The sequence below is a fragment of the Haplochromis burtoni genome, unplaced genomic scaffold (assembly GCF_018398535.1).
Source record: "Haplochromis burtoni strain Fernald_Lab_line unplaced genomic scaffold, NCSU_Asbu1 Contig_180, whole genome shotgun sequence".
In the NCBI taxonomy this organism is placed as follows: domain Eukaryota; kingdom Metazoa; phylum Chordata; class Actinopteri; order Cichliformes; family Cichlidae; genus Haplochromis; species Haplochromis burtoni.
This window is the reverse complement of record NW_024582541.1, coordinates 1,240,130-1,253,009: the sequence shown is the minus strand read 5'-3', so window position 1 is coordinate 1,253,009 and position 12,880 is coordinate 1,240,130. Positions and strand designations below refer to the sequence as shown.

Below are 12,880 nucleotides of genomic sequence, written 5' to 3'. Positions count from 1 at the left end.
TCACATTTACCAAAGCTGCAGCGGGCCACACTGGGGTCTGAGGCGTGCCCCTGGAGCTTTATTTGACACCCATTGGACTGTTTCTGTCTTAGTTGGTGTAAAACGTGTGTATAGACGAGCATTACAAGGCCTATACTTTACATAATTGCTATTCCAGACATATAACTGGAACGTAAATGCGGGCTAGCTTAAATTTAGCCTCATGCTTGCTCCTAAGTCCCCCACACGGTGACCCTAAGCGAGTTACTCTATGATAATATACGCCATGTTTAAAAAACAAAAAAAAAACAAAACACCGAACTCAAATCGTGCTAAAGTCTCTTCACTCGTGGGGAGCATGTAGGGGTTAAAACCAGTTGTACCCGACTTATAACGTAACGGGTCGCTGTGGGTCACGTTTTTTTTTTTTAACTTTCGCTAACACAGGTGCGGCCCAGGATTGGCTGGCAGCGCTGTGATTAGCATAAGGTATGGCCAATGGGCGTTCTTTCCGTCGATTGCGTGGGAATGCTCGCTGCCGATTGGCTGCTTGGAGCTGGAGTGGGCGGGCCGCGTTAAGTAATTTCGGCCGAGTTCAGAGTGTGAGACCTGCCTAAGTTCTAATATTTCCCGACGTTTTTCGGGAGCGCTCACACCCGTTCAAGCACTGCCCGGCCCTCCAGGATTGTGCACTTTCACAGGAGAAAACATGACCACTGAAATCCCAGAGATTTTCAGGGCTCTTCTTGAGCATCCGTTCGCTCTTCCAAACTTTGACGACAATGGTAAGTGACAGCCAAACGTAGCTCTGGTTAAGTTAAAATTCCGAAAATTAAGAGACAGATTTACCACGTAGATCGTTTATCTGAAGCGACAAACTGATTTTGAGGAAATTCGGGAACTTTTGCGCAAACTGTGTGTTTGTTGCGTAATCCTCGTCAGCTGAGCCGCATGAGACAGCAAGGAGCTTCTCCTTGGCTGGATTTAGAAGCTAAAAGTTGGAGGAATTTAACAGAAAACGTGGACTATATTACTAAATAGACACTTATAATTTAAAAAACGATACTCTAACACATACAAAGCAGGTACTGATCCTTTCATTGCGGTGGTAAAGACCGCTCAGTGTGAAAGAGGAGATATGTTGATAAAGCTAAACACCCTAAAATAAGATCACCTGCTGTTTTTAATGATCATCGCGTTGCAGGCTAATAAAAATGCTGTCATTCGTGGTTGTAACGGATTAGTAACAACGCCTCTTTTGGCTGAAAGCTCCAGTAAGCAGACTCAGATCGACCTGCAAATCAGATCAGTATCTAACACCTACTGATCCTCTGTGACCTGTGGTGGTTTTGTTGCTGCACAATTGCACTTTGACAACGTCTCAGTCAGGAAAGCATGTTTGGTATGTGACTGCTGAAACATGCAGGTGTGTGAGACCACTGTGGCCCCTTTAAGTGAGCCTGCTTGGGAGATGATGCCTCATATAATTTAGGCTGACCGTTTTGGTTTTGTGTTTAACACAAACACAACAATCTCAGCGTGGGTGGTTTTTGAGGTCGACGCAATGACTCTGTTTTCATTCCGTGTAAGTGATCACAGAGATATAATATCTTCAAATTGAGACTAAATCTGCCACTTTAACAGGACTGCACAGTAGTCACTCAGGCTGAGTTTTTAAATGGGGCCATCACAGTACTAACATGACTCGTGAAGCAAAAGCAGTCCTTTTGTTGTTGTTGTTGCTTTGCTGCACAGTATGTTTAACTTGTTGTTGTAGGAGAGAAGTTAGATTAGGTTCAGGCTCCAAGTGCTTTAAAATGTAATTTTTGGGTGAACTGCCCCTTTATGCAGCATGATGAATCAGTAGTTAGTTGACAGTTGACTCTAACTTGTCCATAGGTAATGAATGTGGCGTGAATGGTTGTCAAGGAGTCTGCCTGTTGTCCTGTGACAACTGAGATAGTCTGCAGCCCCACCTCAAGCTCCCTGAACTGGATAAGTAGAAGAAAATGGTGTTCGGTCTTTGCAGACCCTGAGAGAGCAAGTGGTAAATTTACAGCAGGCGAGAGTACTCTGCTGCTCTGTGTCCAATTAAGTAGTTTAATGCAGCTCAAGTCAGAGCACCTTTCATTAGAGAGATTCAGGAGCTCCATATTTTCCACCTTTAGTTTTGATCAGAGACTAAATCCTCCCCACCATCGAGGTCAGGGAATGAGCCACTCACCAGCTGTTCCTTGCTAGAGGGGCTGTGTTCCTTCTTTAAAATACCTTTGATGGTGATTTACTGCTTTCATGTCAGGCAGCATGCTCGGTCAGCTCACGTTTTTTTCTTTTTCTTCTTTGTAAACTCACGTGTGACTTACCAGTAAAATTTTGATGTCTTTCATGCTCGAAAATTCTTCCGCCAAGTGTTGAAAGACCGAAAGAGAGCGTTTTGGTTTATGCACAGGCATTATTGATGCTGTGTGTAAATTAATTGAGCCTTGGTTTATTGCTATATTTTTGAAATCCTCAAACTTTTAGCTGGGCCTTTTATTCTTCTCAAACTTTCTGTCCTATATACATTGTTACAATAGTGTATTCTAATATTTAACATGACCAGGGGGGCAGAGCGAGGATGATGAAGGACTGCACTAAGGGTCAGTATAAAACAGATCATTATATGGACGTAGAAATTTTATGATGACATATTTAATAACGTTCAGGCGTGCACTGCCTGTCGTACATACTGATCATAAATAGAACCCGTGTGTACCATGAGACAGACACAAATGACCAGGATGGATCAGATCTCACATTCGTCTTGGTGTGTGTTGCTCTAAAGCCTAAGATTTTGACGCGAGGACTGCAAAGATGCTTTTATTCTCTCCCACTCTTAGCTGGGGTATGTTTTAGATTAGGAAGTTGTAGGAGTTGTCTACATGTGAGGACATGACATGAAGGTCAAATAAACTAGTTTCTTATAGGGTCTTGTCCAGCACCTCCAATGCAAACTCTCTACACACACTTATTATTTTGGACCGTAGTCTAAAATCACATGGAGCTGTACAGACCACAAACAGATACTTTCCTAATTTGTTTCCCTAATTTTGCACAGACAAGATTTTAGTTCTACTTGTTAATGCAGCTAATAGTTTATCATTGTGGTTAAGTGGCATATATAATAAGTGGGACAAAGTTCAGTGTGACCACCTATAGCAGATGACCTTGGGGGATTGTATTTGTTTTTATCGCTGTGACACAAACACGGAGAAAAACTCCCTCTCCCACTAAAGACAATAAAACTGCGCCTTGTGTGAGGAAAGCATGCATGTAGCTGCCTTTCATAGGTTGCCTTACTGAATGCTTCATGTTAGTGCACACTTTGGAGGGCAATAACATGTGTCTATTTAAATGCCTTTTTGCATAAGAAAACAGGATGTAGATTTTAAAAATCCTCTTTCTTTCTCCGCAGGATATGATTTGCTTCAATCTCCACATCATTCAGATTATTGTTTATTTATTTATTTTTTACCACCACTTTTTTCACCAGGAGTAAAAAAATTGTTTACTGTATGCTTAAAGGCGATGTGGGACAATTATCAGCGACCACGATCGTGATTAAGCTTTCTGCGGTACAGCACAGACATGCACATCTTTGCCCCTTGGTCTTCTGCTTAGCTGCAGCAGCATAGCCCACACCAACTAAACCTCAAGGTGCTGCTCCTCAGCCCAATAACACTTTGGCACTGCAGCGCCGCCCTTCTTGCTCACGCCTGCGTGTGAGCCACAGAGACACATCGCGGCGTCATTGGACAAAACCGGGCGATATGTAAGAGCGGCACCTGCACGTGTGTTTGCATGTGAGCTGGGCAGGCTTTGCTAGTCAGGACATGATCCGAGCTGTTTGTCCCACTTTTTGTGCAGTTTTTTCTTCTTTTTGGTTTTTCTGTCAGAGTATATCAATTAATATAATCTTCAAGTATTTCTGATTAATATCTGATTTGGGTTAGATGGTTATAGTTATTGCCTGTTCGTAAATTTAGAAAAGGTGCTATAAACCCTCGCTGTCTGTGTTTATGTGATCGTATAACATTAAAAGAACTGGAAAGAAAGTTAAATAACCGAATAAGGGTGGGAAAAAACTCGGTTAAAATACGTGTTGCAATAGTTTTTTTTATATCTTATTTAGGTGAACATGTATATAACTCGGTCAACCAATGAGAGCGCAGATAGTTTTCAGGAACACGCCCCCTCGCGCTGTAATATTAATATTCATGAGGTCAGACTCAGCCGGCCAATCAACACAAAGCCAACAGGAGGTTTTTTCACAAGGAGGCGCGGTTTGTTCTAAAAAACAAAAAACCAAACCTTTCGACTGTCACGGTTACCGAGGAAGTGGGTTAGAGAAGCTCTAGTGGATGCTATCGCGGATAAAATTCGTTTGAGTGGATTTTGAAGCAGTCTGTGACGGCGGTTCAGCGGGCTGAGGAGCTGGCGTTATCAAGCTAACGAGCTAACCCGCCGTGTTTGCATCTTTTTTTTTGCACTTGCTCCGCGGTGAACTTTGAATAATAAAGAGACAATAAAAAAGAATTATAAAAATGTCTGGAGAGCCACTTCTCGTCACGGTGGAGACTGCCGCTGGGGCCCCGAGTTCATTCCCGCTGGTTTTGAAGAAAATAATGGAAATGCCTCCGCCGAATATACTGGACGGAGACGACGGTAAGCGCAGAGCTGACGAAGAGGAAGAGGCGGATGTCGGCTCTAAAACGAGTTCACCCGAATAAAGAGGCTGGCGAATAATAAAAATAATAATTAAAACAGTCTTCTTATCATAACAGTGTAGCAGCCTGTATACGGTTGGCGCTGCGTGTGCTAACACCTCTGAGGGCATATTAATTTTGCAGCGCTAGCTGCAGTCGCTATGTACCCTAGAAAGGCCTCCTCTTTTCTCCTGGGTCCGCTTCTGCTCAGCATCCAGACTTTTCTAGACACGCCCCTGAGTTTAAATGCAATTATTTTGCTGTTGTTGACAGGAGGCACTCTTTCTCCGGTTAAAACAAAGTAATATTTTGATGATAAAACCTGGTTTTAAGTGAATAAGAACTTAAATAAGCATGATAACATTCTCGGCCTGGTTGTTTTTCCCCCTCACTGTGTGTTTACTGCGGATATGAGTCCTTCAGTTTAAAAACCGCATAACTGAATCATAGTCATCTTAAATGGTGTCCACTGTTGCTGCTGTTGTACTATATACTGGATGTAGTGGTGTCAGGGTACTTAAAATAGTTTTCTACAGAACAGTGACAGATGATAGGGGGAGGAGATTTTACTGTAACACACTGGATAGTTTGGGGTAGAAACAGAGAGAAGAAAAAAATCTTCTTTCTCAGCACTGAATACATTATAAAGCCATGTTTTCTATGTCAAAGCAAAATATATATAATATAATATTTGTGAAAACTCCATATGTGTGTGTCTGTGTGTATATTCATGTGTATCTTTCCTGTTTCAGACACCGACAAGGAAAAGCTGTGTCTTGGAGACACCGGTGACTTGGGTGGAGGAGGGAGTGACATGGGTCCTTCGGCCGCTCTGACCCCAGCTATCTGGGAGAAAACCATCCCCTATGATGGTGAGAGCTTCCACCTGGAGTACATGGACCTGGAGGAGTTCCTCATGGAGAATGGCATTCCCACGTCACCAGAGGAGAACTTAAAGGGCACGCCAGAAGGAGACGCCATGAAGACGGAGAACCAAAAGGCTACGTCCTCTGCACAGACAAAGATCACCAAGCTAGTGTCTCCATTGACTCTGCTGCCCATTCAGGAGCTGGACAAGAGTCAGGAGGAAGTGGTGATCATCACAAAGAGTGATTCTGACATCACCTGTGATGTTGTTACAGGTGAGGCTCCTCTTGGCCCTGTATGATGTCAGAGAGAGCAGAGTGTTTATGGGGGCCAGAAGGAAGTTGCTTACAGAAGATAAGGCTTAGTTTGAACTGTGATTCATGCAAAGCTACTCTGACAAAATCTAAGGATAAAAATACAGAGTTTGTAGATAAGTATAATTGTATAAGAAGTATAAAATCCCTGCTGGAATTGTCCTAAATAGAGGTAATAATGCATGCTTATATTTCATATTTGGTTGTGTCACTATGTTAGCGAAACAGGATATGGTGTGATCTAACAATGTCACCTAATCCTGAAACAAGCTGTGGGTGGTAACTATTCTGGCGGGACAGCAGAAATAGAAGCTGGTGCAGCCGCATACTGGAGATGGCAGACTTTACAGTTGGTGTCTCATATTTCTGTTTTTGTTTCTTATCTGTGTGCTCAGAGGTGACCACTGACGAGGACAGGGTGACTCCTGAGCCCATCATCCCTGAAGAAATTGAGGTTGAGGTCAACTACGAGCCAGATCCTACAGATTTGGTCCTGTCGAGCGTGCCCGGGGGCGAACTGTTTGACCCGCGCAAACACAAGTTCTCTGAAGATGATCTCAAGCCACAGCCTATGATTAAGAAGGCCAAGAAGGTGTTTGTACCCGACGAACAGAAGGTATGCTGGCAACTGGATGAGGAAGACCACAAAAAAAATGCGCTTTCAGTCTAGCAGGCTGCTTCATTGTGTTTATGTGCCTCGTGGCAAATCGGTAAAACAGGAAGACAGTTGGAGCTCAAACATGTAGGGTTGTATAATCACACTAGAAACATTGCTGATGCCAATAGACTGGCAATTATATGTCAACTTTCTAATCATTCACTCATCGCTTTATTCAATGCTGTGTCTAATATACACGCTCTAAACTTGCATGTATCGGGGTAATTTGGGATTACTGTTAATAACTGATAAAAATGAAAGTGGGAGGCATGTGAGCTTGTTTTTAAAAATGTTATTTATTTTTGAAGGCGGGAACGCTAGAAAACATTTACAGTCACTGCCTGAAATAAACAGGAAATGTTTTTTAAAAAACAAACAAACAAACTTTCTATTTATCTTTGTGCGGTTTGGAATTTCATCAGTGTTGGAGGTTTGAAAAAGGATCTGCTGTTGAGTTCTGCGACTCACCATGACTCAGCGATGTTATAATCTTGAAATCAGTTTTTTTCCCTGCTTCCTGCTCCTCGAGAAGAACGCTGGTTTTGTTTACAGGGACAAAGGAGCTTGGCTGTCAGCCATATTTGCAGGATTAGGCAAACATGGGTGAGATTCAGGCTGAAGTGCGTTGATTAGAATAAAGAACACACAGTAAGCAAGCTGTTTCTTTTCTGTTTTGCTCCCCCAGGATGAGAAATACTGGCAGAGGAGGAAGAAGAACAACGTGGCGGCTAAACGTTCCCGCGACGCCCGCAGGCTGAAGGAGAACCAGATCACTGTCCGAGCTGCGTTCCTGGAGCGTGAGAACACGGCGCTGCGGACGGAGGTGGCCGAGCTGCGGAAGGAATGCGGCCGCTACAAGAACGTTGTGGGGCGATATGAAAACAAATACGGACCACTGTAAGGGACGAGGAAAACACACATGCGAATACACAAAAGGACATGCAAACCGAACAGTGTCAATATTTAGAAAGATAGATATTTTTAAGACCTGATCTTTTGCCATGTGACCGGATACAAACCTACCGTACCGCTGAAGAGAGGGATGGCCTTAGCTGGAAGAGAGGGGGAGGAAGAGGGGAGAATGAGACCCCTGTATAGCCTACACTGTGATGAAAGTCCGTCAGGGGGGTTGATTTGAATAATTGTGAGTGTATTTGGTGAACAAACCTGCTTTCATTTGAGTCACAATAACGTGAGAATGAGTAAAACAGCAGAGGCTTTCCTTCCATGTGGTACCTAAGAAGGTAAAGGGAGAGGAGCCTAAAGCCTCACTCAGCCTTCATGTTGGATATTCTACTTTACAATAACTTCTTGGTAGTCCCACACACCAGCCTTCAGAGCTGCCAGTTGCTGATGGAAACATTGCTTAATACTGGCCTCTCTTCTCCCCCCTTCCTTCATTGTCATTCATCCTTGTTCTCTTCTCTTTTAAGAGCGGTGCCAGATGACGAATAGACAACAGTTGATTTATTCATTTATTTTTCCTAATGAATAAATAAATCCTTTGGTTGTTACATGGAAGAAGAGGATGAAGAACAGACGAGCATGTGTGAGGGCCGATGCTGCCAGCGAGATGTTATAGCATGTTAAGATATCAATTTTTTAAAAATCATTATTATTATATTTAGCATCTGTGCAAGTGAGAGGGGTGTGTGAGGATATTCAAGTGCTTCTTTGGTGCACCTCGCTTCTGAGGTGTCATTTTTTTATCATGTTTTGTACGACTGATGCTGAGATGAGATTGTTTGTGATGTTCGGGCTTTGATTTCTACATACAGTAGGTTTGGTTTTGTTTTTTAGGTGGCACATGTAATGGTTTAGGCTACATGGCTTCCTTATTGGGGTTTGCAGGTTGCTTCCAGCAGTTTTCATAGCAGTTTTATATCATAATGTAAGAGATTGTGCAAAGAGTTGGGCTTTTCTTTACCCACAAAGACTTCTTTTTTTGACTGTGACATTTCCAATAACCTAAAAGCTTCTTCAGGGGATTTCTGTGACTTGGCAGGAAAAACAAAAAAAAAACAAAGCAGCCATGTTCACTTTTCTTCATGTATAAGCTTTCTACTAGCGGCGGCTCAGAGCTGTACATAAACGCTTAGTCCTCCCTGTTTCTGTGCTTGTCGCCCTCGTGCTGTGTCCCTCACAGAGTTGTTGCCTCTCTGCGGGTTGTCGATGTGGACTCGTCCATTTTCTGTCAGCAACACTTCAGAAGTGTCTGTGTAGAGTCTACTGATGCATGCACTGTAAATAACTCAGGCTAATGTAAAACATTAAAATGTATTTAGCATCATAGACCATACATACAGTGCTATTTGAGTTTTTTGAAGAATCTTTATTTACCATTTACACCTGCTTCCATATTACAGGTTTTCTGTCGAAACGCACAGTGTCTCTTCAGTCTCGGTAACACAGACTGTTGTGGGACGCCTCTTTAAACCCTTTGAGTGTTTTCTACGTCTAAAGCCATTTCAATGCAGCGAGCAGTCTGCCAGTGTACAGTTAACTTTGCATCCAAACTACAGCTGTGACTTACCCGCCGGTTACTTTGCTGTCCACTTTTGACAAAAAAGGGAAAGCGGTTTATTTCTCTTTCGCTGCAGGGCTTCCACATCTATAACTGTGCTCACTTTGTAACCTAAATAAAAGTGAACATTGTGTTCTTTACAATTTTTTTTTTTTCCATTTTTTAAAAAACAGCTTCCTCTTAATGAGTGGGCGTGTGCATTTTTGTGAAGTACAACTACAAGTAGGATTTTTGTGTAAATATTCCAGACCTCTTTAACAGAAAATTGTTTCACTCCAAGCTTTTTTTTTTTTTTTTCTGTTGCAATGGTTGTTGCAGCTTCTCAGGAACAGGTCATTTAGCTAACTTTGTTGTGTGGGTTTTTTTTGTTTTTTTTAAACCTTTCTGGTTACATCTTTGTAAAGAAACATCTTTGAGTGTGGCAAGCTTTTGTCTTGTATTTACATTATGTAAGATTAAAGCCTTGTAGACCGAACTCTTTGAGTCTCTTGTTTCTTTTTATGCCATCTTATTGTCATGACTGCAGGATCTGAGGAAAACCTGGAAGGACAACTTTCAACTTTGGTACAAACGTTTACTTGAACCCGAGAATCATCTGGACCTCATAAACCACAACTTTGTATAAATTATAAGGGTTCACACAATTTTCTTAAGATCAAATAATTAAAATCAAGTTTTCTTGATGTTATTTAAGGCCATACCTCAGGAACAGGGGGCACATTAGTTCACTGGACTTTTTTGGTCATCAATGGATTTGAGTGAATGAAAATGACTATTCTGATTCTTGACAGATTTAAAGCTATTGTTGAAATCGTGACGCACTGAACCTCTAACTAATCTGCTTATCTCAGAGTAGTTTGAGGAGGTGGATGTTCTAAAACAAGGGGTCAGGAACTCCAGGCCTCAAGGGTCGGTGTCCTGCAGGTTTTAGATATTACCCTGGGTTAAAACATTTAAATCCAATGATTAGTTCATTACCAGGCCTCTGGAGAACTTCGAGGACATGCTGAGGAGGTAGTTTAGCCATTAAAATCAGCTGTGTTGGATCAAGGACACATCTAAAACCTGCAGGACACTGGCCCTCGAGGCCTGGATTTCCCACCCCGTCCTAAAGCAACCCAGGTGGTGCTGCTGAGAGAAACTACAGGAAATGTCAGTAAACATGTTCAGTATCTCACATATTACTGCAGTATGTCAGATTGATTCCTTTGTCTTTTTTCCTTCCCTCACCCACAGCTGAAACTGGAGGTTTTCTGTTAAAAGGGAGTTTTTTCTTCCCACTGTTGCTAAGTGCTAGCTCATATGGGGTCATCTGATGGCTGGGGCTATTGTACAGAGTTTACCTTACACTATAGGGCAACTGTTGTTGTGATTTGGCGCTGTATGAATAAAATTTAATTCTACCGAAGAGCTGATCACCATTGTTAAAAAAATAGATATTTTCTTATTTGGTTTTTAACAGGCTTGACATCTTGTATTGGTTTCAGCGACTCTTTAAATTTTGTGGCGTTTCCTATAAAGAGTGTTTGTTTTTTTAACCAGATGTGTTTAGTGGAGTTTCATGTATGCACGCATAATCAGAGTATAAGAAACAGGAAATCATCGCAATCATTGCTTTCGTGTAAGCTAACTAATACTCCTCAGCTGTACATGGACCCAAACCACAATATAAGAGAGACTGAAGCCCCTCAATGAAAGGGGTCAAGGGTCAAAGGGGGTTTCTTTTATTCGCCACCCATCTGTACCTTTTTAAATGATTACTAAAAACAGATTTACGTTTAAAAACAAAACAAAAAAGAAAAACGATATTTTTTTTACAATGAAAATGTTATTTCATTTTGGCTCTTGCCCCCTGTGTTCAGCGGTCCACAGAAAGTGGGAGTATTTATACCATTAATGGTAACAGCTCAGGTCTTTCCAGCTCTTTAATTGCCCATTTTTGTGACGTGTTCACTGATTATTTAAAAACCTTGAACGCTAACAAAGCAGTCATAGAAAAAAAGTACAAAATTGAGTTTTATTGACAAATCAAACAAAAGTTTTTTTTGTGAGTTTTAAAGAAAATCTGAAAGACTAAACGTTGCACTGGGTCGTCGTGGTCGCGTTCACCTCTTCTTGAAGCCGTACTTCTTTCGTTCATAGAACAGATCTGTTTTGGAGCTGCCCAGGTTTACAATCTTAGGACATCCATCTCGCTGGAGAGAGAAGAGAAAGACATTTTTTATCTTAAAGAACAAGTCTCTTGGATATTTTGCTGCTTCAGTATCCAGTGTCAAAGTGAAGAGAGGAGCGGGAAACTCACATCTTTCTCCTGGATGGTGCATTCTTTGCAGTAGTAGGCGTCGGAGACACCAGGCCCCCCACATATGACGCAGCGCCCCTGATAGGAGCCGTAGTTACACTCATCGCAAATACGCACCAGTGTGCAGGGTCTGACGTAGGAATCACAGATGACACACTTTCCATCACCTGGACAGAGAAGAGAGGAAGAAGAAAGGTTTAAACTTACACTGGAGGAATTTGAGTTTAGACTTGTTTGTGCATTTTGGGGTTTTTTGGACTAAATAGCTGAGACAATAAGAATTTACAGATATAGTGACTATGTTGACTGTAGAGTTTACAAATAAAACAACAGCAATAAAATCAATGATTAAAACTAGAGATTAACATCTATACTCTGACTTATTTTCAAAAGCACCCTTCCTTGCTTACTGGCAAGGAAGGGTGCAAAAAGGTCATGTCTGCCGATACACCCCCTGGGTGGTCATAGAGAGTGGTGGGGTTGAGAATAGTTCCCTCCCTGCTCTTCTTTCTTCGTCCTCTAATCAGCGAACCAAGGTCAATCATTTTATAGTTTCGAACTGCGTTAAAATCTTTAGTCAGATCAAAAAAGGTTGTGCTCTACCAGACACTTCGATCCATACACCAATATACTGTAATCATGCATTTCCACCCTCATGTTTAGTCGCCTCTTTTGAGGTCTGGACACAGAAAGGTATTATTACTCTCAAAGACTTATATATTGACAGGCAATTTGCATCATTTACTCAGTTGCAGAACAAGTTCTCTCGCCCTGCGTCACATTTTTTTCATTATTTACAGATAAGAATACTCTGACGAACATAGTTTCTTAATTTTCCATCTCTTCCGGAAGAGGGGTCACTTTTTAGACTCCTGAGTTCCCCGGATTCTAAAAAGTTGGTTTCTGGCTTTGTGAAAGCTTTTTCAGAGTATTTAAATTTTAAATCTGACTTTTTGAAGATGGCATGGGAGGAGGAGCTTGGTTTGCAAATTGGAGATGAGGTGTGGGAGAGGAGTCTGAGTAAGATCCATTCTTGCTCTATAAATGCAAGGAATCAGTTAATTCAATTCAAAGTAATTCTCAGACTTCATTACTCAAAAACTAAAGTGCATAGGATTTTTCCTTCTATCAGTCCGATATGTGATCGTTGTAAACTTGGAGAAGGCTCTCTCACTCATTTATTTTGGAATTGCCCCAAACTGCATAACTATTGGTTGGACATTTTTAAATGTTTTTCTGATATCTACAATTGCACATTAGATCCGGACTCAATAACGGCATTGTTTGGATCTTCCTCTTCCCTTTTACACCTCAGCTCTGCTGCACAAGCTACAGTTTTGTTCGGAATAGGAATTGCTAAGAAAATTATCTTGACTCTCTGGAAGTCGGATATTGTACCTCAATTCAAAATGTGGCTAATAGAACTGACTGCTCTACTGCACATGGAGAGGATTAGGAACACATTAGCGGACAATCTTAGTAATTTCTTTG

The 12,880-nt window shown here is 41.7% G+C and overlaps 2 protein-coding genes across 4 annotated transcripts in view; one reads left to right on the top strand and one right to left on the bottom strand.

The window, feature by feature from the left end:
• The first annotated feature begins 553 nt into the window (after nt 1-553).
• Nucleotides 554-8,574, top strand: tefa (TEF transcription factor, PAR bZIP family member a). 3 transcript variants are annotated; one of them, XM_005934422.3, is made up of 5 exons: nt 554-764; nt 5,477-5,866; nt 6,301-6,521; nt 7,249-7,460; nt 7,997-8,574. In XM_005934422.3, exons 1-5 carry the CDS (start codon nt 689-691, stop codon nt 8,016-8,018), a joined length of 921 nt encoding a protein of 306 aa, XP_005934484.1. In that variant the 5' UTR covers nt 554-688; the 3' UTR covers nt 8,019-8,574. The 3 variants fall into 3 exon arrangements, with proteins under 3 accessions (XP_005934484.1, XP_005934482.1, XP_042081666.1); XM_005934420.3 differs by lacking the exon at nt 554-764 and adding an exon at nt 784-4,683; XM_042225732.1 differs by lacking the exon at nt 554-764 and adding an exon at nt 784-4,683 and having other exon boundaries at nt 7,249-8,574.
• Nucleotides 8,575-9,385: 811 nt separating this feature from the next.
• The window catches only part of phf5a (PHD finger protein 5A), a gene marked incomplete in the record, with an annotated part of 4,376 nt that continues 881 nt past the window's right edge, over nt 9,386-12,880 (bottom strand). The window contains 2 exon segments of the mRNA XM_014337496.2: nt 9,386-11,282; nt 11,390-11,556. Of these exon segments, the coding sequence (XP_014192982.1) occupies nt 11,193-11,282; nt 11,390-11,556 (257 nt within the window).